The 26,242-nt window shown below is 44.9% G+C and overlaps 2 protein-coding genes across 5 annotated transcripts in view; one reads left to right on the plus strand and one right to left on the minus strand.

The window, feature by feature from the left end:
- Positions 1–26,242, minus strand: part of LOC140319785 (MOB-like protein phocein) — a 220,084-nt gene that overhangs the window by 175,893 nt on the left and 17,949 nt on the right. For 2 of the 4 annotated variants that reach the window (XM_072397571.1, XM_072397569.1), the window contains 2 exons: positions 26,006–26,117; positions 23,103–24,872 (listed from right to left, as the gene is read on the minus strand). In XM_072397571.1, the coding sequence (XP_072253672.1) occupies positions 24,738–24,872; positions 26,006–26,117 (247 nt within the window). In that variant the 3' untranslated portion in view covers positions 23,103–24,737. Of the gene's footprint in view, positions 1–23,102; positions 24,873–26,005; positions 26,118–26,242 lie in introns of those variants that run through there. The other 2 variants (XR_011917980.1, XR_011917981.1) reach the window with 2 other exon arrangements.
- Positions 1,996–23,318, plus strand: rftn2 (raftlin family member 2). The gene is made up of 9 exons (XM_072397567.1): positions 1,996–2,389; positions 15,846–16,026; positions 16,904–17,006; positions 17,090–17,264; positions 17,362–17,580; positions 19,832–19,938; positions 20,019–20,122; positions 20,194–20,275; positions 21,597–23,318. Exons 1-9 carry the CDS (start codon positions 2,251–2,253, stop codon positions 21,810–21,812), a joined length of 1,326 nt encoding a protein of 441 aa, XP_072253668.1. The 5' UTR covers positions 1,996–2,250; the 3' UTR covers positions 21,813–23,318.

Consider the following 26,242-nt stretch of genomic DNA (forward strand, 5'->3'; position numbering starts at 1 on the left):
GCAGTTCATGCCAGACGGTCAACACTCACTTTTGTAACTGAAACCCTGACTGCTGCCGCTCAGCATCCGGGGCAGAGCTGCAGACACTTAAATCCTGCTGACCTCTGACCTCTGTCACTCTCTGATTTCCACCTCAGACCCTTAGGAGCAGAGAGGAGCTCGTTAGCGACAGAAGGATGCTTGTTAAGTTGTTCTGAGTCTTATTGACGAGTCTGACAGCTGATGCCAGATCCCAGCGTGACAACATTTTAATTTCCCTGGTTTTCCTCCAACTTTTACAGTTTTTTAAACACAAGCACATGCGACACGATCTCTGTGCCAGACGTTTACACACTTCAGTGTGTTTTAGCTGATGTTGTAGGATTTAATGTCTGGGAATACGTCATTTTGAGCAATATAAATAACTTACAGGCTGTGGCACGTTCCATTCAATATAAAGGTTTGGGAGTTGTTTTGTGGTGATTTTAAGTTTTTTAAGTAATTTTGTGACACATCACAAACGCAAACAGCCACAAAGAGACAAAAGGGGGGAAAACGCAGACAAAACAACTTCAAAAAGACACAAAACAACTACAAAAAGATCTAAAAATAACTGAAGTGACACAAAACAAGCTGAAAGAGACAAAATACAAGCACATAAACCCAGACCAAACGCAAAAAAACAAAAGAGGAAAAAACAGACACAAAACATTCATAAATAATCATAGAACAAACACAAAAGACTCATTTAAAAGATCTAAAAACAACCACAAACAGACTAAAATATATAAATGACGCTTTCAGTTGTTGTGTTTCATTCTTTTTTTCTGTATCCTTAATCTGGGAACCAGGACTGTTTTGTTTCTGACTCTCAAACTTTTTAAGGGACTTGATTTAGTAAAAACTTTGAGCTGCTGGTGGCGCAAGAGGAAAAGTTTGGGATCCACACATGGTTCAACCTCAGGGCGCCGTGAGATCATCAGCCGCTGTCCCTCCCCATCAAACGTTTTCTATTCTGGTGTCTGACCCCCTCCGTTAGAGAGCAAACACTCAAACATCAGGGCTTTGGCTCCTGTTCAACTAAATCACAAGTTTTCCCTCCAGCTGTAACTCCGACGGGGACCAAACCGGAAGTTACAGAAAGCTGACTTCAAAATAAAAGCACAAAAGGAAAGGCACGAAAGTTCTGCTGCGTGAACAAAAAATGAGACGAAGAAGAGAGATTTTAGTGTTTCAAACAATTAACTGTCAATTACTGTAAGATCAGACCTTATTGATCAGAAAGACTGTATTCGGTAGATATATTAGCTGGTTATAATGACAAAATCCCACAGTACAGCAGGAATGAAGAACACTAACTTGGGATTTCCTTATCTAAATGAGCAACATTTTTATTCAATATTTTTAAACTTATTCACAGAAAACAAATTAAATAAGTTAAATTTAAAAACTGTTGTAACCTTGACGATGTCTGACGTTAAAAATAGAAACACATTATATGTTGTATAATCCACAAATATAAAATAATCCTGATTATTTCCATTATTTACACATAAACCAAAACAGCGGAAATTATAGCTGAATATTTTATTGATTTAAAAGCAAAGAATAATGCCACTAATTTATAGGATTTATTTATTGAAGCAAAATGCCTGAATAATGATCAATAAAAATGGAATTTGAGTGTTTAATTGATTATCAAAGGAAATACTTGGACAGATATGTGATAAATCAGTGTGAATATAAAGTGTTTTTTATGTAAATTAAACATTTTACTTTTGGGGAAAACCACAAATGTTTGTGAAGCGAAAATAATTGTTTTTATAATAAATAAAGACTTTGCTAAGTTATAAATGAGCTAAATTTCTGCTGTCTTTATGTATTACTGTTGATTAATCGATTAATTGTTAAAATGTGTAGTTTGTTATGAAGTTTTGAACGGAAGTACTGATCCTGCACTCGCGCGCTTGCTTTAGGAGGAAACTTTTGTCCCGGAGAGGAGCGCGCACTCCTCCTCTTCACACTCCGAACGTGCTGCCTCCTCAGCGGGATACTTTCCATCCAACGGCCGCCCTCAGAAGCCCTCCGCGCCGCTTCTCTTCTCCCCATCAGCCGCTGATTTTTTACTTTTTTGCGTTTTTCACGGAGCTCAAGCGGCTTCACGGCTCGGACGGAGGCGGGATGGAGCGGTCCCGTTAGAAGCCCGAACCTCCATCCACAGCAGCAGTCTATCAGCGGCTCCTCTGGTGCTCTCACCCCGCCTCAGAGGCCATGGGCTGCGGCTTGAGGAAACTGGAAGACCCGGAAGACAGCAGTCCCGGGAAAATCTACTCCACCCTAAAGAGACCGCAGGTGGAGACCAAGACGGACACCGTGTACGAGTACGTCCTGCTGGACTTCAGTTTGGAAGGTGGGCGCGTGTTTTAATCAACTTTCATGGATTAATAATCGGTTAAAATCATCGATCGAGTAATCTTTTTTTTTTCTCCCAAAAACGGAATAAAAGAAAAAACAAAGCAGATAATTAAATTAATTATTTTTTTTACTTTAGCCATGTTTCCATTAATGATGCTTCGTTAATTATATAATATGATAATAGTTCGATTATCGGGTAATCTATTGATTATTTTTTAAATCAAAGATGATCAATATTAATCAATGGGGGAAAAATATTGACTTAATTTATCAAAATAGCAAACTAATTGTTACAATTTACAATGAGTTGAATTGATCATGAACCTTAATCTGATCACCTTTTTTGGAACATGCTTTGATAAGATATTAATGCAGATATCAGATATCAGAGTTGTGGTGAGTTGTTTTTTTTACTTTTATCTTTATTTTTAACCAAACCTTGGAGCAGGAACTCTTCTGGTTGGTTAAACTAATTTCTGAATATGTTTTAAGGTGAACTTGGAGTCCAAATTAAGTGTTTTCAGTTGATTGTAATGACTGATGATATGTAGCTGCTCTGTATTTACAGTCCTGTCAAAAAGACGTAAAACAGTCCCATTTCTGTACATAATTCCAGGAAAACAGGAAATATTTGCAGTGATTTACTGAAACATGTTAAACATGGATCTAAACCCAGAATCTGAGGCAGTTTTTTATCAGTTCTCAGCAGCTTTAAAGTGAATCTCTGGTCTGAGCTCCTTTATTCTCCAACACAGCCTGAACCCTCTGAGACAAGCTTTCTGTCATTTCTTTAAGGAGTCTTCAGAAATAGTTCTCCAGGCTTCTTGAAGGACATCCCAAAGCTCTTCTTTGGATGTGGGCTGCCTTTTGTTCCGTTCTCTGTCAGATGATCCCACACTGCTTCAATAATGTTGAGGTCCGGGCTCTGGGGAGGATTCATCCCTCCATAAGACCTGTTGCCACTGATTTTCAGTCCACTTCTTGTGTCATTTGGCACAGCTCAGCCTTTTCTCCCTGTTTCCCTTCCTTAAGAACGGCTTCTTGACAGCCACCCTTCCATGGAGACCATTTCTGATGAGGCTTGGGCCAACAGTAGATGGATCAGCTGAAGGTCCAGATGCATCTCTCAGGTCCTGTCAGGTCACAGCTGGATTTTTTCCTCTTTCTTAAGGACATCACTTTCAGATCCTGTTCATCTGCTGGAGATAGTTTTTTAGGCCTGACACTTCTTCTTTTGTCCTCCACTTGTCCAGTTTCCTCAAATGTTTTAAGGACACACTGCACACCATGCTGAGATATGCCAAGTTTTCAGCTAATAGCTCTTTGGGAATCACCTTGTTGCTGCAGAAATCCTATTTTCTGTCTGTCAAACTGTGTTTTCTTTGCTGTTTTTCATAGATGCAGCTAAAGAAATGGGAACAAATGATGTGTCTTTGTGACAGGCTGCTGGTAGCAAAGTGCCTAAAGATCCAGTTTAAAATGGCTTCTTTGCTAAGTTGTCTGTTCTGTGTCGACACAACACTGGTTCATCCCTTGAGTTAGGAGCCTTTTTCCTGTCTGAATGGTTCAAAGGTCAGAGTTAAGCGGCTGAACAAAGAAAAAACACTGAAAATGCTCAGGAACAAGGACTGAAGATGAGGGAAAAAGCAGAAAATGCTTGAGAACTATTGATCAAAACCACTTTAAAGATTACAAGAAAATCATAAAGAAAAGGAGGTTTAAACAGTTTAAACATTATAAATTTAGTATATTTGGACTTTATTTGAGCCGATAAACACTTAAACAGTTTTATGACTGATTTATTGTTCAAGTTGCTTTTAAAACAAAACTTTTTCGACTTTTATCAGGTATAAAATGTTATTTTTCATAATTAACTTTAATCTCAGAGTATTGGATGACTTGTTGGAAAAAAGTTTCAAAAGTTTCAAACTTTAAAAAGACTAGGTTATTTTAACAAAAATAACTAAAAATTAATAATATTTTGAGTCAGTTTTTAAACGAAAATGTCAAATATTTTGTTGCTTTGTGCGTATTTGATCATTATTTTTGCCACACATGGTAACAAACTGGACAATTTTGGGTTTTTAGACTCTTTGTTGGATAAAACAAGACATTAAACAATGTTTGGCTCATGTTTTCTGTTAGTTTTTAAGCTAAAAGCTTTAAATAGGGGCTTCTTCTATGAACAGGAGGTATTTTGATATCATTTTGACTCTTAGGAATGATGAAGGTGTTTTTCTGAATTTATTTGTGGTTTCTTTATCTCCAACTACCTCTTTCATTTGTCTGGAAGGAAGCTGTTGTCACTACTCTAAAAACACCCCTCAGACACCAAATATTCCATCTTTTTTTCCTGGTTTCCCATTTAAAAAAGGACCAACTTGTTCCTTTTTCTGACTCAAACCTTCCTGTTTGTTCTGAAAATGACCAGAAATAGCGTTTATGGTAGTGTTGCTTTATTATTCCCACAGGGGCTCTATTTTCACGTTATGCTTATAAAAGAGCAATGAAAGCAACAGTATCAGCAGACGTGGTGCGTTCAGGGTCCAAATCAGGGCTTTGAATAAAGGAAACGTTTCAGCGTCTAACAGCAGCAGGACTGTTCCTTCGGTTTATCTGGAAATAGGTCATCCAGGATGTTTTTATTCCTCCTCTAGCAGCTCGCTCAAGGACACGCACTCATTCACACACCTTCTCATCATGCAGTCAAATGTAAACCCCCCCCCCCGCTGTGATATGAGGTCTAATTTGACCGTTTTTAAGGGTAATCCTTCATCTGGCTGCTTCCACCGTGACCTGTTTGGAAGGAAATGGTGATTATGTTCTCAGAGATGCCCGTTATTGATCTGCTGTTTATTCCTGTGGTGATGAAACACCTGGAAAAGATAAGAAGATGTCCAGGTGTACCCCGCCTCTCACCTGATGGCAGCTGGGATAGGCTGCCCCCCCCCTTTTCTGGTGGAGATTGATTTCTGACTAATTAAACAGGGATAATTGTTGGTTCTGATGTTGTATAAATGCAATCAGCTCACATTATGAGCCTAAACATCACAGATGTTACCTTAAATTAGATTATGTTTGCAATGTGGAGCAGAAAACCATTATTTAGGAAGTCAATTCATCGGATTAGAAATACTTTTGCAATTATAACTATTTAAAAGAGAGAAATTCCATCATGAACCAGCTTTTAGCCACAATCAGGACCAAAAAATGTATTTATCTCCAAACATTCCTCCTCCTGATGCAGATAACAGGACTATAGAACAGCAGGTATTAGCTTTCTAGCTAACATCCAGCTGTGTTAACATCTGTTAGCTTCTCTCCTACTGTCTGCTTTAATAAACTGTGTTTTAATGCAGCTGAAAACCTAATAAAGCCTCTTATTTCCTGTTTTATTGTCTGTTGTCAGACAACACAGTGACTCAGAATAACAGCAGTTAACACGACAGCTTAACCAAGAGTCTCTGATACAACACGGTCTGATAAAATGAGCTGTTTTTATTCTGGTTGGACTTTGATGTGACTCAGAATATTAGTTCACATTAACAGCTGACAGGCTGAAGCTGCTCTGATGGGCACATTAAGGACAATATGATGGTGTGCTTGTGCTAGCGGGTTGTTCTGGTGACGTTTCCACAGAAATTAGCCACTATTTGTCCAACACGATAAACACAAGTTGCGTCAGCGTCCTTCTGTCCTCTGCTAGCTTACTTCTGTCCTCCGCTAGCGTCCTTCTGTCCTCCGCTAGCGTCCTTTTGTTCTCCGCTTGCGTCCTTTTGTTCTCCGCTAGCGTCCTTTTGTTCTCCGCTAGTGTCCTTCTGTTCTCTGCTAGCTTCCTTCTGTTCTCTGCTAGCTTCCCTCTGTTCTCCGCTAGCTTCCCTCTGTTCTCCGCTAGCTTCCTTCTGTTCTCCGCTAGCTTCCTTCTGTTCTCTCCAAGCTTCCTTCTGTTCTCCGCTAGCTTCCTTCTGTTCTCTGCTAGCTTCCCTCTGTTCTCCGCTAGCTTCCTTCTGTTCTCCGCTAGCTTCCTTCTGTTCTCTCCAAGCATCCTTCTGTTCTCTGCTAGCTTCCTTGTGTTCTCTGCTAGCTTCCTTCTGTTCTCCGCTAGCTTCCTTCTGTTCTCTGCTAGCTTCCTTCTCAGCTAACAAACCAACTGATTTCCATTAAAATGCTAACGTAAAATGTTCCCTTGTGTTTGTTCCGCTCAGTTGACTCGATATGTGAACTGGCTGCTTTCTGCTGAGATGCTGTAGCATTGCTATCGTGCTAAGCTAACTGGCTTTTACAATGGACACACAGTACAATAGTTAAACGAAACATCGAGGCAGATAATTTGCATCAAGGTTTTGTTGTAATCTTGTTATTGGAGGAATAATTTCAGCCTGAATAGAAAAAGGATGTTTTCTGGAGAGAAGTGTGCGTGTTAATATTTGACAGATTAACTTCAATGATCGTAGAAACTGACGTTATATAAGTGGCGTCTGAAGCATCAAACCTGCTAGCTTAATGTTAGCAGCTTCTGTTATGATCAGATTATAAAACCAGATAAAAGCTACTACAACTACTTAAAATGAACAGTTAAATGAACACTGTTTGTAACCATGTATGTGTAACGGCACAATAACAATATTATCACTAAATAGAAAAAAGGTTTTAGCTTTTTTCCCCTTTTATTGGTAGTTCAATTATTTTTAGAATAGAAGGTTTGAAGCTTTAAAAATAGACAAAAAACACCTGAATTCAGTCATGTTTGATCGTACTTTCTGAGCCCTGATCGGAGGATATTCAGTGGAAACATTTTTAAAAGAAGGCTGTCATGTAAAGCATGTAAATGTTTTCTGACAGCAGCTGGCTGAGGGCGTGTGGCGGCGGCGGCGGCGGCGGCGGCTCTCTGAGCGAGTTCAAAGTGAGACAAAGTGTGATTCACACCAGCAGCAACAACGAATCTGAGAGGAATCTTCCAGCTCAAAGTTTATTCACTTTTAAAGGAAAACTCCACCCTGATCCTGGAGTGAAGGTGGAGAACAGAAACCGAGCTTCAGTGTAACAACGGAGACTGAAGCTTTGTGTTTGGGACTCCTTCCCATCAGGAAGGGTTCAGTGAAGGGAAGAAGAGGAAAATCACTCCATCACAGACGGTTTTACAATGTGAGGAAAGTGTGAAAGCAGCACTGAAGTGTTCAGACTTCCTGTCGTCGTCACTTACTTGAAACATGCAAATGTCTCTCGTTGAGTGTGAAGCTCCGGAACTGGCAGAGCTTAAGAAGAAATGGACTTCTTCCAGTTTGTAGTAGTCTGGCAACGGCCGTGTCCTTTTTTCCAGTCTGTCACGTTTTCTCCAGCCAAATGAATAATGAAAAGCACCCACAGAGGGACTGTTGCATCACATTAAACTACGCCCTGTCTGAAGATCACTGTTGTGCTCCCAGATTCAGCTTCACAGGATTAACTCCATCAGAAACGGTTCAGATTGACCTCCAGATTCATGTCAGAGTCACATTTCTGCCACTTTGGTGTCTGTTTTCATTCGTTTTATTGTCACAAAGTGGGAGATTCTAACTTAATTACGATCCAGAACACAGTGAAATTAACATCACATCAGTGGCAGTTTGGTTGATATTAAAAGATAAATGTGAGTAAAAGTGGCTCTTTGAACCTTTGTTCTGCGTCGCCGTCTTGGTTGTAATATTTTGTTTATTCTCACTGTTGCATCTCTTAATTGAAAAGTTATGTTGCAAGTCTGAATAAGGCGAGTATCAACATTATTAAATATAACGAGCGGCTGTAAAACAGTGACAGATGGAAGAAGAAGAAGGAAATTAAACGAGCAGGAGGTTATTCACGTCTCACATTACACTTTATGTATAAAGAATCAATGATTATTTCCAAATTCATATCTTTTGTTTTCCATTTGACAACCAATGTTAGTGAAGATAGAGAGCAGGTTGCAGTGAGTCCAACACACTGAAAGTGCTGGTGTGAACCGATGTGGCGCCTAAAGTGGCGTGTAAGTGTTGCCAGGGGTTACTTCTGTTTGTAAGCACACACCAATGAGGCGCTGAGGCACCTCTATTTAGTCCATATGAATGAACAAGGTCGTCCTTTTTGTGCCAGAACGTTCCATCCACTTTGTGACATGAACAGAACCATAGGTGCATTCCCACTGTGGGAACCTTTTGCAGTTCCTAGAACCTTCCCTGTGTGTGCCATATATCAGCTCTGAGCAGAACCACGGCCCAGTTCTCTGGACTCCAGCTCATCTCAGAGGGACAGAAAGACAGTGGACACGTGTTCTGTGGGCAGATGAGTCCACGTTTCAGCTGCTTCTGGGAAAAACTGCTGAGAAAGAGCATCCAGCTGTTCTCAGAGGAAGGTTTAAAGCCAGCGTCTGTGATGGTCTGGGGCTGCAGCAGAGTCCAGGGCATGGAGGGCTTCATCTGGGTGAAGGTACCACTGATGCACAGCTGGATGTTGGAGTTCTGGAGAGACAGATGCTGCCATCAAGGTGACTTCTGTGGTTATTTCAGCAGGACGATGCCAGACCTCATTCTGCAGGACTTCCAGCAGCTTCAGACACACAGAGTGTGTGAGCTCGGCTGCCTGCCTGCAGTCCACATCTGTCTCCTGCTGCAGATGTTGGAGCATCATGAAGAGGAGAACCAGACAACAGCAACCAGGGACTGCTGAGCAGCTGGAATCTGGGATTCAGCAGGAATGGACTCAGGTTCCTGTGAAAAACTCAGTTCAAAGCATTAAAAAGAGTCATTAAAGGAAGCTGAAGGATGGAAACATGAGTCTGGAGCAGCTTTCACTGAGTGTTGATGCCTCAGATTCTACGTTTGGTTCTAAATACAGTGAAGCTGCTGGAAATCAGTTCTTTGGACTCGTGTTTAAATTAAGGTTCAAACTAATGAACAAACTACAGATTTATTTGTTTTTACATTAAAAATCTTTACTTTACAGCCTGAGTTTAACCAAAGTGAACTGATCAGTTGTGAAGAAGAGTCTGTTGGCTTTGGGGTTTCTGTGCATTAATAACATCTGTCAGCACATTCCAGATGTGCTCCTGGTCTGCAGATGTCTGCTCCACCTGCTGTTTCTGATGCTGGTTCTACTTTGGACTGGTTTTCATGCTTAATTCTCATAATATTCAGCTTTTTAGCCGGTTTACACCCAACTCCCTCTTCTTCTTTTGAAGGTTGGTTAATGTTGGTTAATCATTTGGGGCTGAAACGGTTCATCGAATGACTCGATTACAGAAAAAACCCTCAAAGCAAATGATTTGTGTGTAAATAATCATTAAAGCTGGGAAAGAACAGCAGTTCCCTGCTGCTTTAACAGTAAATACGTTCAGCTGCGTGTTTATTTCATACATTCACATTTTTGGGGTTTTAAACGTCAACATATTGATTCCTAAAGCTCCAGATAAATGTCGTTATTAAACCGCAGCGGTTAGATATGCTCAGGATTAGATTAAGAGGATTAGAAAAGGACTGAGATTTAATTCAATAATACTTTATTATTCCCTGCGGGGAGATTATTTCATGAGCTGCAGCAGCATTATCTGGGTTTTAAGAAGCTAAATTCAGTCAAACACAGTAATTATTTCTTTCTACTGTCAGGACTGAAGTTAGGACAGTCAGAGGGGATTTTATCAGATTTTTTAAATCAGTTAAAGCTGGTAAAGTTCGGTATTCGCAGCCTTTTGTTACGATAAAGCGTCGTGAGGAGGATCCAGCTGCAGACCGGAGGTTAAAACTGGAACCAGACACACGGCTGAGCTGGAAAACTATGAAGTGAAGCTCAAACAAACCTGAAGAGCAGAAAGAACTAACTGTGGGGAAGTGACGGCGAGGATCAATACGATCAGAAGAAATCAGTAACTCAAAGGATCAAGAATCTAAGAAAATAAAGGAAAAAAGAGGCTTTATTTAGTGGGATTAAAACAGAAAGTTTGGCAGTAAATCCTCAGTGTTATTGATCTTAAATCAGGAGATACAGCGTCCTGAAACTTAATGAATGAATGAATCAGGCCTGCAGAGAAAGTCTCCGCTTCTGACAGACTCTCAGACTCTCAGAGCTCAGTCACCGCTCACACATTGATCTAAACAAATGATCTAGCGTGACCCGCTTGGAGTGCGGTGGCGGTCTTCAGCGCCTGGTGGGGAGCGGCGTTTTGCACGAGCAAATTCAAATGAACGCGTTCGTTGAACACGCTGAACTGAACCCAGCGTTCAGTTTCTGTGAGGAACTACAACAGCACGCCGTGGCCACTGCCGACATTTTCTTCACGCTACGTTACCCAGAATGCACTGCGCACTCCAGCATAACGAACATGCACCGCCGGTGCAGTCCTGCTCTAAAATGGCGACTGAAGGTGAAAGGAGAGAGGCCCAATTGAACCGTCCAGAGTGAGAAAAGTCATGAGGAAAGAGCTTCAGCGGGTCCATAAAGCCGGCCGCAGGCGCCGGCACCGGCGGGTCGGCTCCGGTACACATTTGGCTGAATATAATTACGCTGCGGGGCAACTGGAGTTTGACATCTATGAACTAGTTCAGGAGAAGCATGAGCGCTGGCTGTGAGCCACGTTTCTCCCCCTGGGAGAATGATGGAGTAAATGAGCTGCTGTCAGCTGTAAAATAAGCTCTGAACAAACTGAAATGGACCTGGTTTGTTCTCCAGGAGAACCAGACCAGGTCCAAACAGCAGCAGACTGGACCTCTCTGGGTTTTCCTGCTGTAGTTGCCATGCGAGTTTCATTCAGGTCGTTTTAAATCGGTTTCAACAGATAAGCAGCAGCTCAGAGTGAAATAAGAACTGCCCTGAATCCTCTGCAGCGTTCACAGCTGGACTCACATTTGATGAGTTCACTCCCGCTTTTGGTTGAAGGGCATCATCGAGTCTCCTTGAAACGATGGAGCGTTTCTGGGACACTCACCGGTCCTCCCAGCATCGCCTCCCAGTGCTCCAGCCGGCTTGGCCTCGTTTCGGTCCGGCTGAGAGGAGCCGGAGCCGGGGCCCGGGGCCCGAGGCCCGAGGCGGCACATCAGAGCTCCTGATGGCTGAGCTGAGGGATGGAACGATGGAGGGAGATGGTTGTTGATCTGATCGCTGCCAACAGCCCGCTGTCCTCTCCTCCTCAGACAGGCAGAGGATTTTATCACTAACACACCTTTTCCCACCTGAAAAATGAGCTTTGTGAGCGAGGATTTCAGAGGATTTCAGCCGGGCCTCTTTACCATTCTTGGGCCTGTTTCAGCTCACAGTTACTGGTCTCTTTAACATTCGTCTGGTTTAACCAGAACCAGCTCATCATCTGGTTTTTAACAACCATTCTTGTGCCGTTTCCTGTTTTTTAATCTTTTTTAAGGCCGTGGATCAAGTGGCTCTTTCTTCACAGACAGACGTCTTCCAGGACTTATATTAACCATAAACACTTAGATCTTCTGTTAATTAACCCTTTTTCAGTCATATCTGTCCTCCAGGCATCCAGTCCATCTAATGATGATCCTTGAATAGTTTGTTATTGGATTATAATCATTACTCAGCTCCAATCATGTCACTGACCTGTTGCTAATGGACCTGATTAGCTGCAACATGTTCCTCCAGCTGTTTCCTCTCACTTCCACCTACTTTTACAACTTTTATGAGACGTGTTGCTGCCACCAGATTCAAAATGAGCTGGGGTGAATAAAACGCTGGATTATGGGCTGGTTTTTGTACGACCTATGACCTGCTGCTTCCTTTCAGCCGGCCTGAAAACGCTTCCAGTCTGGGATCACTGAGTCGTTCTTCTGCGAGCTGCTTTTTAGCTCTCAGTTTGGACATGAATTCAGTTCCCTGAACACACAAAACGACTCGTCTCGTGCCTCTTGGTGCGTGACCCGAGGCTCGAAGCCTTTATTTCTCTTTAACGGGAATCGAGGGTTAGATGGAGGCAGGTTGGGATGAATGAGGAGCTGAATTATCTAAAATAATCAGGATTATCTTTGGTATTTTTCTTCTTAAATGTGGAGGTTTGAAGGACGCTGAAAGGCAACACAAAGCCATCAGTTTCCTTTGTGTGACTTGAGGGGATAATGCTCGTTGGAAATGGTCCTTCTGTAAAGTGGGATCAGCTTGTTTTAATGCGTCCACAGCTGCAGCAGCTGCATCACGGGGCACAGAGATGCCGGATAGCGACAGCTGAGAGTGGCTCAGGAAGCATAAATGTGGTGTTTGAGGGAATGATCACAAAGTATTTGGGTCATATGTTTAAAAAGAAGTGAGATTTGATGCCAGGATCTTCTTTATCTTTAACTCGTTCATCTGTGGCTCAGCTTTCTCTGTTTCCTGCGTTCAGAACCAATCTGAACGGACTCGGATGCTCCACGCGTCCCGTTTTCAGTTGACCTGCTTATTGGCTCAACATGTTGTTGCTTTTCAGGCGTTACATAACCTCTCCGGCCTTTTGTTGCCCATCTTTTTGGCACGAAACTTGCTCAGTTTTTATGTTATTTGCCGTCTTTGTTTTAAAGGCTTTTCGGCGCGTCGCTTCCTGTTTTTCTTTGGATTTTACGCAGCTTGCATTTTTAGAAAGAGCGTCTTAAGCAGCTCAGAGATTAAAAGAGTTGAAATGATTAACTTTACGTGAACACGTCAGCTGGCAGCGAGCCTCAGGCAGGAGCTTGTTTCTGCTGGTTGTTGTTGGACAGTTTTCTCTGTGATAAACTCCATCCTGCAGCCCGGTTCGGCTGTGAAACTCCTCCTTCTCCCCCCTTCACCTCCCATTCTCACCCCTCTCTGTGCCCTCCTGTTCCTCAACTCCTCTTAAACTGCAGCCGTCTCTTTGCTAGCCCCCCCCCCCTCCTCCTCCTCATCGTTTTTCTCCCACGCAGCTCTGAACAGAGGCCTCAGTGTGCGGGTCGACCGGCTGAGTGGCGGCAGGATGGGGGGGGGGGTGTGAGGACTGAAAGCAGGGGGAGGAGGAGAGCAAAGGGCTGCAACAAAAGCCTTGTTTGGAGGTGTGTTTGTGTGCCATCGTGGTCCTCCTGGGAGCGTTCAGCCGCAGCGTGGGCGCCTGTTTTACTGCTGTGACCCTCCAACTAATGATCCACGCACGGATTATGGATCCACTCAGTACTGGTTCTGGTTCTGGTTCTGCTTAACTTCCACATCCTGTCTGCTACGACCCAGTTTCGAAAAAACATGAAAAACAAACCAGGAATAAAAACTCTTGAGATTAAAGAGCCCAAAATCCTGAGAATATTTCAGCACCTGGAGCAGGAAGGTCAGCCGGCATTTACAGCCAGACTCACAGAGCCCCCCCCCTCATAATGTTTCTCTGAGCCCCCCCCCCATGATGTTTGGGACTCAGTGGTGGTGGCTACGTTAAAGCAGCCATTTTAGTTTGTCCCTTTAAGTCTCTCCTTCAGCAGATAGAAGCTCAGCTTTAAACCAGCTGACGGCTCCTCGGCCATGTTTCAGCTCTGAGAAACTCTGGTGCTGCTCAGCAGGATGTTTGGATCAGGATGAAGCTTTGGAGGCATTTACTGGACCTGGAGCAGATCAGATGTTTCAGCTCAGAGTTCATTCAGCAGCTCCATCATCAGTGAAGATAAGTGAGCAGAACCCGTGGCAGCAGAACCTGTGGCAGCAGAACCTGCGGCAGCCAGAACCTGCGGCAGCCAGAACCTGCGGCACCAGAACCTGCGGCAGCCAGAACCTGCGGCACCAGAACCTGCGGCAGCCAGAACCTGCGGCAGCAGAACCTGTGGCAGCAGAACCTGCGGCAGCCAGGACCTGTGGCAGCAGAACCTGCGGCAGCCAGAACCTGCGGCAGCAGAACCTGTGGCAGCCAGAACCTGCGGCAGCCAGAACCTGTGGCAGCCAGACATGCCCACACCATCACCCCCCCCCACCCCTGTGTTCAGCAGAGCAGCTGCTATGCTGTGGATCTTGGTTCCTGTTGGTCGCCACACTTCCTGCCATCACTCTGATGCAGGTTCTTCTGGGTCCGGTCTGTCCAGAACACCTTTTTCCAGAACTCTGCAGCTCCTTTAAGGACTTTTTGGTGTCCATCCTGTTTCTGTGGCTAACTAGCGGTTAGCATGTAGCAGCGGCTAACTAACAGTTAGCATGTAGCAGCGTAGCCTCTGTGGACAGTCGCCTCTGACAGAGACACACCTGCCTCCTGAAGACTGGTTCTGATCTGTTGGACCGGTTTAGGCTCAGCTTCTCTCCTCGTGATGAACAGCTACAGAAACAAGCCGAGGTATCTTCTCCCTGCACTGATGAAGCAGTGAAACTCACCTGAGGACCCACACACACCTGGAAGCCCCAGACTTTATGGACCCGAACTGAGGGGGACTGTGGAGAAGAAGTGAGGTTTTTAGGTTTCTGCTGAACCTCAGAGCTTCGTGGTCGTAAATAACGCCAGACTGGTGGCAACAAGTTTCTTCTGGGAGTCAAAGGAGCGACGAGAGTCGATTCTAAAGAAAAAAACCAACAGTTTTAACTTTTTTTCACCACTTTCTGTAAAAGCTGCAGAACTTTCTCCACCAGCTGCAACACGTGTCGAATTTAAATCCACCTCGAGCCTTCGGAGCGGCGTTTAAACCCACAGGAATGCCAGTAAACTGTGGCCGCCCAGCCCCGGCTTTACTGGTTTCACCGAGGTTCTGGTGGTTTCACTCATAATTGGACCAGTAAGACGGCCCACTCATGTCAGCCGAGCCCCGGACTCGCAGCTCTCTGGGGAGCTTGTTGGTGAGAATGTGGGGGGTTGTGGTGAGGAATTTACCCCGTCTTCCACACTAATGGGGGGGCTTTTATGTCCCTAAAAGGGCTTCGGCCCCCTCATCCTCACTATATTAGGGAAATTATGTCCCCAAAGCATTAGCAATACAAGCACACAAACACTTAGTAATGTTTACTGTTCCTTAGAGGACGAAACGTCAGCCGATTCTTCTTTTATGGCTACTTCCTTTTTGTCCCATTAAAGCAAACAAAATGTGAGTTTTACATAATGTTTCAACTTATCCTGACCTCTAAACTAGTTTTAACTCCACAGTTCCACACTTTTAGAGTCTAATTACCATCTTTTGTTATTAAAAATAAAGAAAGATTTGGAGTGTGCATGTTTTTATGTCTTCTTAGGGGCCAAATCCTGATGTCACCATGAGGATCAAATTACAGCTGGTTCTTCAGGGTAAAGACCTGGTTTATGGGCTTGGGTTGGTTAAAGTTGGGGACTTTGTGGGCTTTGTGTCCCCGTGTGGATGGTAGCCAAGCTTCTCTGTGAACAGCTCTTTGTGGACACAGGAAGTACGGTTTTCCAGGCAGGGCCGTTAGGAAAAGCAGCACACAAACAAACTCCTCGGCTCGGTTTACACCTCTGATGGCGAACAAATGCAAAACATGAGGAAAGAAAAGGAAGCTGCACTCCTTTGAATTCAAACTCTCCGTCCCTGCAGGTAGCCGCCCCACGGTCCAGTTCGTGTCCTCGCTGTCCGAGCTGCCCCAGGCTCTGCAGTCCTACTACACACAAGGCTACGTCCTGGCCGCCCTGCACCCCATCATCCTGTCTGTGGGCCGGACCCGATCGCTGCCCTTCAGCCTGCTGTACCGCGCCGTCCTGGCCCGCCCCAGACCCAGGTACGCCCCCCCGATCCCCCCCCAAACCCTGAACTGAGGCTTTAACATGCACCCTCGCACTCACAGTCATGCTGTTTAGTAAGTAGATGAAAGATAGATGAGGTCAGCTGCATATTTAATGAAGGAGGGGAAGAAAATGTTTTGGTTTGACTTGTTTTCTGTGAATCCTATTGGCTGGAAATCTACCCGACAACAGGGGTCCGTCAGCAGCCAATGAGGATGAAGCATGTCTGATCTGTGTAACTGGGATTAATCTTTGTATCTGACAGCAGCAGCAAAGCGTGGAAGTATCAGAAACCAGGCCTAGACTCAGGACCGGGGGTCCAAAAGGACGTGGGGGTCCAGCTCCGAGTGTCCCTTCATATGTTTGGATGGAAAGTTGATTAAAAACAGCCACAGAATAAACACAAGTAGAAACAAAATCACCACGAAGAGCCAGAAACTGCTTAAATACAGCAGCAAGACCACCATAAAGAGACAAAAACCTCTTCAAAGAAGATTAAAACTACAGCAAAAAGACTAAGAAGAGAACCAGAAGCACCACAATGAGACTGAATGAGACCACAGAGACTAAACTTAAACTTTTAAGGATCCAAAACCACCAAAACAAGACTGAATGAGAGCCTAAAAAGACTGAAAATCCTCACTGAGACTAAAGAACACTACAGATTGAGCCCAAACAACCAGAAACTGAAACATAGAGGTCCTGCTCATGTTTTGAGGGGTTCAGGGTCCTGAATCAGAGCCCAGGGGCCCGTTTGGTACCGCTGCCACGGCGGCTCCTGCTGCTCCTGTAAATGATTTATTTGTCAGCGTCTGCAGCGCTGCGGCGGCTGAACTTCGGACGATGACCTGATCTGTGCCGCTCTGTTTGCAGTAACCAGACGGCGTGTCACAGCGTCCCGGTGCTGCGGGTGGAGGAGTGGCCTTTACCCGGAGACTCGCTGACGGGCGACACCGTGCGGGCGCTCATCGACAGGGTCAGACCAAAGCAGCGCCGCAGAAACTCTGAGGAAGCAAAGATCTCAACTTTGAGTCTGATTCTGGTTGGTGTCTCCTGCAGGTGAACAGCAGCGCACGAGGGGGCGTTCGGTTCGTCGGCTCCGTCCTCCAGCAGGTGAGTGGCGTCAGTAACGGGCGGACGCACAGCCCGAAGAGGGGCTGCCGCTCACCTGCACGTACGCCCCCCCCAACCCCGCCTGGAGACAGAGAGCTGGAGGACAACACCTACAGTCCAGGTGAGGTCACTTCCATCCTCAGATTTTTAGCTGCAGGTATTTAATTAACGGGATTAAATACGAGTTAACGTAGATTTGTTCACGATTCCTCCTCCAGACTTGAGGTTGCTGGTCTTCTTCCACTCGTGGGCTCCAGGCTGCGCTCCTCTGGACTCGCTGGCCTGTCAGTACCACCAGGGGGCGCTCTCCATGCGCGTTTCCAGGAAGGGCCATGTGGTCAGCGCCCTGGAAGCTGATTGGCTGGAGCTGACGGCCGCGTATTACCGCAAAGGCTGGTCGCTGGTGGACTCCTTCGTGTACTGGGACACGCCTAAAGGTTGGTTTGATGGTTTCAGACGTCAGGAAACGAGCCCAAAAAAACATCCCAATCAAGATGTGATGAGGTCCTCAGTGACAGGGAACTATTATTATCAAGTTCTCTGTAAAATCCAGCTTAAACCAGTTCAAACTCAGGTTCAAAGCTAGCCTAAAACCAGTCCAAACTCTGGTGAAAAATCTACAAAACGCAGAGCAAATTAGATTAAAAACTCAAACTACAGCTTTGAACTAAAATCAGTCCAAAATCTGGTGGGTCTAAAACAAGGATAAATCAATTTGAGCCAAAACCGCCCAAAATAAAGTGCATCTTGTCTGTAAGTGATCAAAAACAGCTCTAAACAAAGTTCAATAACAGCCTAAAACCAGTAAAAACCACCAAGAGCAAAACCGTGCCAGATTTGGTCTTAAACCAGTTTCAAAACCAGTCCAAAATCTGGTACAAGCCGTGCCAGATTTGGTCTTAGACCAGTTTCAAACCCAGTCCAATATCAGGTACAAACTGTGTCAGATTAGGTCTTAAACCAGTTTCAAAACCAGTCCAAAATCAGGTACAAACCGTGTCAGATTAGGTCTTAAACCAGCTTCAAAACCAATCCAAAATCAGGTACAAGCCGTGCCAGATTTGGTCTTAGACCAGTTTAAAAACCAGTCCAAAATCAGGTACACACCGTGTCAGATTAGGTCTTAAACCAGTTTCAAAACCAGTCCAAAATCAGGTACAAACTGTGTCAGATTAGGTTTTAAACCAGTTTCAAAACCAATCCAAAATCAGGTACAAACCGTGTCAGATTAGGTCTTAAACCAGCTTCAAAACCAATCCAAAATCAGGTACAAACCGTGCCAGATTTGGTCTTGAACCAGTTTCAAAACCAGATCAAAATCAGGTACAAACTGTGTCAGATTAGGTCTTAAACCAGTTTCAAAACCAGATCAAAATCTGGAACAAACTGTGCCAGATTAGGTCTTAAACCAGTTTCAAAACCAGTCCAAAATCAGGTACAAACTGTGCCAGATTTGGTCTTAAACCAGTTTCAAAACCAGTCCAAAATCAGGTACAAACTGTGCCAGATTTGGTCTTGAACCAGTTCAAAAACCAGTCCAAAATCAGGTACAAACCGTGCCAGATTAGGATTTAAACCAGTTTCTAAAGTCAGTTGTCTAAAGACAAGATTGAAAACCATCATAAAAATCTACAAAAATCAGCCTAAACCCAGTTATTGCAGGGTCAATACAAGTTTGGAGACACACTGAAACCTTTTCATGAACAGCATTAAATCCAGTGTGAAACTGACCAAATAGAGAGTTTAAACCCGTCTAAAATCGTCAGGTTTTAAACAAAGCGTGCCATCGGTCTAAAAGTGAAAAACAAAGACCGAATGAATCCACAGAAATCCAAGATGTTCCCGAAACCCGGATCAGAACCACCTGCAGTACAGTTATCTGAGTGGGAGCCATTTTAAGAGCCGGTTCAACTCTAAATGTTGAGGAGAGACGATAAAGAGGCTCCTTTCAGCCTGCTGATGAAGATGAAGTCATCGCCGTCCCACAATTCCTTGCAGCTGTAACATTTGGAGATGAACCGTCTGAACGTCCATTTGATGCTTTTCTTGGATTATTTTCGTCGGAACAGGAGGAGTGTGAACGAACACGTTGTTTTCAGGGCCGAGGAGACGTTTTTAAGGTGGACTTTCAGCATGGCTGCCGTTTCTTCTTCTTCTCAGGAAGAATTCTTCCTTTCCAGCTCCAGAAGGGTTCAGGATCTGTGTCATGATGAGAATGTCAGCTGTTCTGCAGAGGAACAGGAAGTGAGGTCGCTGAGGTCGGGAAGACGCTCCAAATATAGATCCAGTGGGAGAGAAGAGACGAAACAGGAAGTGGCTGATTTTTGTTTGGGTTGTTTTGTGGCAGAAAAAGACTGAAGCACATTTGGATGAGACTCCCCCGGCTTCGGCTGGTGTGTGGAGGTTCTGCTGCTGAATGGATTTGGGTCAGTCGGCGCCTTAAGCCCTCAGAGTTCAGTAAATTCAGTCAGGCAGCGACAGGGACCCTCCTTTCTCCTCTCACACTCATCACATGGGAACTCTGAGCCTATTTCTAATAACTGGGTCACCGGTTAGTTTCCTCAGCAGCAGAATTATTCTGCACTGATTCGATCCAACAGCGAAATCTGAAATCTTTTCATTGGATAAACATATTTTCTAGCTTTAATCACATGACTGCAGGGGTCTGATGGGCCGGTTTTGTTTCAGGCGAGCCGGTGCCCAGATCGCTGGAGGGACTGTTTGTGTACGAGGAGAGGAGCACCTCCCCCCCCGCCAACGACACCATCGTGGTCGAGCAGTGGACCGTCATCGAGGTGAGACCCAGCTTTGACCATTGGACCCTTCCCGGGACCTTTTACCTGATGTTTTACCTGTAAATGCCGCTCTCCTGCAGGGCTCCGATGTGAAAACGGACTACGGGCCGCTGCTTCACACGCTGGCTGAGTTCGGCTGGCTGCTCACCTGCGTGCTGCCGACGCCCATCATCCGACACGACAGGTATGAACGCATGTCCTCCTCTTTCTTTAAACTGCTTTTCTTTTTCTGACCTTGCCGCTGTTTGTGCTCAGTGACGGGAACCTGGCCACGAAGCAGGTCGTGTTTCTCCAGCGGCCGATCAGAAACCCGACGGGCGGACACCTGAAGAACCAGGTGAGACGAGGGGAGGCTCGTTAGCGTGTCATCTCTGACAGGATTGGTCCAAAGACCCGTCAGCCATGGTTACAGGAAGCCTTGAACAAAATGTCAGCTGATCGATCGCAGAAACCATCAAACACACAGTTTGGATGAATCATTTTCACCCTGAAACAGTTTTACATTCAAATCAGAAGCTTACATCTGATCAATAAGTTCACCGTCAGGATCAGTGGCTCCTTAAAGTGTTTCTCAGTGTTTGGCTGCACCCTGGTGGACAGAAACGGAACTACACCTGAACTCATTTCCAAGCTGATTTACTTCAAATATTTAATTTTCTTATATAGAAACTGCTCAGTTAAATTATTCTGACAGATGCCAAACAAATATTTAATTTAGTTTCTATAAATTAATTAAAAACTGAAGACATCAACACCCAGAAATGTGTCTTTCAGTTTAAGTTAATCATTCGTCTCCTTCTGTAACTTAGACCCAAAGCTGCTAAAAATAAACTTTATTTACTTTAGTTTGATGATGAAGACGAACAAAAAAGGTAGAAAAATAACTACAAAACATTAGAACTCAACTTCTGGCATTTGGTGACTAAAACGGGCTCAAATACAGATTAAAAGCAAAAAAGTGACCAAAAACATTAAAAATTAACCAGAAATAAACACATATTTACCTCAAAATGACTGAAAAGAGACTAAACTAACCAAAACTGGTCATAAAGACACAAAAAAGTGACCAAAAACATTCAAAATGAACCAGAAATAAACAGAAATTTACCTGAAACTGACTGAAAAGACACTAAAATAGACTAAATTAACTAAAACTGGTCATAAAGACACAAAAAAGTGACCAAAAACATTCAAAATTAACCAGAAATAAACAAATTTACCTGAAACTGACTGAAAAGACACTAAAATAGACTAAACTAACTAAAACTGGTCATAAAGACACTAAAAAGTGACCAAAAACATTCAAAATTAACCAGAAATAAACAAATTTACCTCAAAATGACTGAAAAGACACTAAAATAGACTAAACAAACTAAAACTGGTTATAAAGACACAAAAAGTGACCAAAAACATTCAAAATGAACCAGAAATGTACCTGAAACTGACTGAAAAGACACTAAAATAGACTAAACTAACTAAAACTGGTCATAAAGACACTAAAAAGTGACCAAAAACATTCAAAATGAATCAGAAATAAACAGAAATTTACCTGAAACTGACTGAAAAGACACTAAAATAGACTAAATTAACTAAAACTGGTCATAAAGATGTCATCAGGAGTAAATAAAACCCTGTCCGTGTTCGTCTTGTGTCTCCAGCCAGCGTCGCTGCACGCAGACGCGTCCAGTCGCTCCGTGAGTCGCTCCGTGAGCCGCTCCATCAGTGGCTCCGCCCCCTCAGACGACCTCTCACCTGTGGCAGGAGGCATCGGGGGCTTCCCGGTGTTCGGGGGGGGGTACCCCAGCTCCCTGTCCCACCTGGAGGAGGGAGGCTTCGAGCAGGAGGAGGGGAAGGCGGAGGTCACCTGCATGTGAGCAGGACGGCGGCGGATGATGATGATGTCATCACGACTGTTATTTAACGTAGAACTCAGCACTTTTTAAACGAAGCCATAACGGGAAGATCACGCCGCCTCCAGCAGCTCAGACGCAGCTCACTCCCGGACATCCGATGATCACACGGTACAGTCGACACGCTGAAAACAAACTGCAGTCCGTGGTGCATTGTGGGTAATGTAGTTTCTGATTCCTCTCATCAGGTGAGGATCACATACAGCAAGGTGCAAAAGTCTTGAGACACGCCTCAGAAAGATAAATGCAGCATCTCTGACAGAACCGCGGCTCAAGATCACTTTAAAGATATAAAAAGTCAGAAAGAAACGAGGGCTGGATCAGGACCTTTGAACGCTGCTGTATGGAAAAACAAATGTGTCCCATTTCCACGTCACAGATGCTGTAAAACATTTAAAACCTGAGAAATTCCTTCCAACTCGTTTAAGAATCCGATTTCTGGGTCTCAGGATGTTTTTTGGGAGCTGATGTGCAGTTTCAGGCTGATTTGGAGGAATTTCTACTAAACTTCAGTGTTAATGCTCCAGCTTTTCTTTCTCTCTGAGAGTTGTACATGTTTCCTTCATCATTGGTGCTTTTTAAGGTTAAAGACAGTATTTCCTGTGATTTGTATGTTGTGTGTTCGTTTGAGCTATTTTACTGGATTTCTGCTCCCTTTAAGGAATAAAATATGAAGAAAAAGGTCCTTTTTTTGTTCTAAAACCACTTGTTTTCCATCCATCAGACGGTTTAGAGCAGGGATGTCAAACTCCAGTCCTGCAGGTTTTAGATGCTGAATCAGATCAATGCTTCATTAGCAGGCTGCTGCAGAACAATCCTTTAAAGAGCTCAATTTCATCTGAATCAGGTGTGTTGAAGCATCTAAAACCTGCAGGACAGCGGCCCTCCAGGACTGGAGTTTGACATCCCTGGTTTAGAGGGAATAAATGTGTGTTGTGTGGCCAGCAGGTGGCGCTGCAGGCTGCCAGAAACGACTAAAAGAAGACGTCCTGCAGGTTTTAGATGTTTCCCTGCTTCAACGCAGCTGAATCAGATCAATGCATCTTTAGCAGGCTGCTGCAGAATTTAACAACCTTTCGAAGAGATCCATTTAATCTGAATCAGGTGTGTTGAAGCATCTAAAACCTGCAGGACAGCGGCCCTGGTTCAGAGGGAATAAATGTGCGCTGTGTGGCCAGCAGGTGGCGCTGCAGGCTGCCAGAAACGAATAGAAGAAGACGTCTGCTTCACCAAACAAAAGCCCACACACCGGTGTGAATAATAGGTCTTTTTTATTAACAGACATCATGAAAATGTCAACAGTAACAAAATTTTTTAGTCCATTTAAAAAACAAAAGGTGGGTTGGACAGATGAGACTCCTCCCACACAATAACTTAACGAGGAGGGGGTTAAAGAGGGAGGTGGGTTGTGCTCTGACTCTTCATGTCTCCTCCTTTAATGTGGCGTTTATCGGGCGTTCAGGAGGACGGCCGCGCGGCGTTGAAGGACCCGAACACCTCCGGCCCAGCTGAGAGGACACGTACGCACAGAGCCACAGTCACGACCACGAAGCGGCACGCCCACGGCGTGCTTCGACAGCGTTGTTACATCAGCGGGCCGCTTTAGAGCCGCCCCCTCCGAACCGGGCGGGTCAGCGACACGAAGCGAAGAGAAGCCGATAAGAAACACCAGCGGACACATGACAGCAAGTCCAGAGGAGGGGGTTATATTTACAGAGGGACGGGGGGGCGCTCAGAGAAGAAAACCCCAGAATGACCACGGCGAGCAGCGTTCACATTAATGCGTTTTACTGTCGGCAGCCGCGTCGTTTTCTCAAATCACCGCAGTTTAAAAGACGGGAAGGAGCCAAATCAGCCGACTTAAAAAACAGAAAACGGGAGAACGGTGGCAGTTCCCCGCCGACCAGGAGCTGCGAGGCGGGGGCGTTTCCGGGTGTAAGCGACCCGTTTCGCCGCTTTCCGACAGGTTGATGGCGCTCGAGCTCGGCTGCAGTTCCTCACATTCCTGGAAACAGTCTCCAACTCACAAACTGTTAAAAAAATATCCCGAACTGAAGGTCTGTGCCAAAGAGGAACTGCAGAGCAAAACAGCTGTTGCATTGTGGGTAATGGAGACCCCAGAGAGAAACATCTGCTCTCATCTTAAATGGGTGGAATGACCCTTTAATGCAGCTCCTTTAATAAACCAAACTCGGCTTCTTCTTTGTGTTTAAAAGGCGTTCCTAGCGTCTTCTTCTTCTTCTTCTTCTCTGCTTCCAACGCTCAGATTTGTAGTTTAATTCCCTCGACTTCCACCAAACGAAGCGGATAAATAAAAGGAACCAGCAGGAGTGACACGCGTGGCGTCCTGCAGATGAAAACGACTCGTTACCTTTACCGTGAGTATAAATCTGAGACAAACTTTTGGGGACGCGGGCTTCGATAAGTCGGAAAACACAGAAAGATGGCGCCTGAAGGGTTGCGGCGCCTGAAGGGTTGCGGCGCCTGAAGGGTTGCGGCGCCTGAAGGGTTGCGGCGCCTGAAGGGTCGCGGCGCCTGAAGGGTCGCGGCGCCTGAAGGGTTGCGGCGCCTGAAGGGTTGCGGTGCGAGCGGGGGCCGGATCGCGGGGGCACGGCGGGTCAGAACACGGTTTTCCTGAATGAGAAGCGCCAGCGGGGCCGTTTGCAGAGTGGAAACATAACAATGATCAAGTTGTAAGGCTGCAACTCCTGGTAGCTTTACTTCCTCTGGGACAGACACGGGTGGGGGGGGGGGGGACGTGGACAGTGTCACTACACAGGAGCCTGAATACACTGTAGTGTGGGTCTAAATATAAGCAGAATGAGTGCGTCTCCTCTGTATTGTGTAGATATCGTGAGTTTACGTCTCCCGTATGGCAGCAGCTGCTGGTTAGGCCTCGCTCTCGCCAGCTGATGAGGTGTTCTGCACTTCCTCCTCCAGGATCGGCACGATCAGGTTGTCCTTTGACATCAGGTTGTACTTCATCACGAAGCGCGTGAACCGGTGACACAGGAACGTCTCGTTCTGCACACACACAACAGAGCAGTGAAACGGCAGCCTGCCTCCAGGCAAACCTGCTGCTTGTCGTCTTTACACGGACGTTTCTGAGGGTGTGTCCACACTACATTACCCATGAGCCTCAGCTGTTAGACAATGGGTGAAACGACCTGAAGGTATGTGAACAGCAGCCGTGATCTGAGCGCTTTGAACTCTAAAGACAACAGGAAAGCAGCTCCAATCGCTCCCTAATGAGCTCCTTCAGCGTCGGACACATGGTCCTTTATGAGAGGAAGGAGGTCATTCTGACCCACAATTCTTTGCAGCTGCAGCTTTTATAAACTTTGACAATAAAGTAATGATCTAGATCAGGGGTCGGGAACCTATGGCTCGCGAGCCAGGTGTGGCTCTTTTGATGACTGCATCTGGCTCGCAGATAAAACTAAATATTCTCACTTGTTTTAATCCATCCATCGATTTTTCATGTCCTGTTCAGGGCTGCAGGAGCATTATTTTAATTGGATGATACTGGACTACGTTGCAGCGTAAAACAGGTAAACGCCCCCTTTTGAATCAGTCTGCTCGGTCATTAGCTCAAAGCTAACCCTTCGACGAAGAAGATGGCGAAAAGAAAAAAAGATGACGAGTATCGTACATTTCAGGCCGAATGGACTGAAGAATTCGCCTTTGTGGAGAGAGCAAATTCTGCGGTGTGTCTAATTTGCAAAGACAAAATTACATCGATGAAACGGCACTTCGACACGCGCCATGCTACCTTTGCATCATCCCGGCAGGAGACAGCAGAAAGAAAGCGTGCCAAGAGCTACTAAACTATATTATATGGCTCTCATTGAAATAAATTTCCAATTTTTTTGCTTTCATGGCTCTTAGTCAAAAAGGCTCCCGACCCCTGCTCTAGATGATCTCTAATATGACATATAAGCTGTAATTTTCATGTAACAACGTGATAAGACTGCATTAAATAAAGAATCTGTTGAAAACAGAAGAAGAAAGTCATTGGATGCTTTTTACATGCAGTCTGCTCAGCTTCCTGCTTCATAATGACGTCACACAGGTGGTAAAAGACAGCGATTATCGGTCTGAACCGGAGTCAGACTGTTCCGAACGATTTTAAATGGGTTTAAAGTCTTCAAACCAACCTCATACTTGTCAAATATCTGGCGATGATGGAAGTAGGCGTGAGAGAATATCCTATAGATGCGGCGACAGACGGAGCCCAGCTTGGCCACCGAGGACTCCTTGATGCTCACCCTGCGAACACAAAGCAGACTGCTGATGAAGAGGCTCCTCGGGGCGCCAGACGGGCGGCGCTGGATCACCCAGATTAAGCTCCACCCGGATTAAACCAACGCCGGACTGTCCGACATTTAAAGATG

This window comes from Leuresthes tenuis, unplaced genomic scaffold, assembly GCF_036924035.1.
Source record: "Leuresthes tenuis unplaced genomic scaffold, fLeuTen1.0.hap1 SCAF_12, whole genome shotgun sequence".
Taxonomy (NCBI): domain Eukaryota; kingdom Metazoa; phylum Chordata; class Actinopteri; order Atheriniformes; family Atherinopsidae; genus Leuresthes; species Leuresthes tenuis.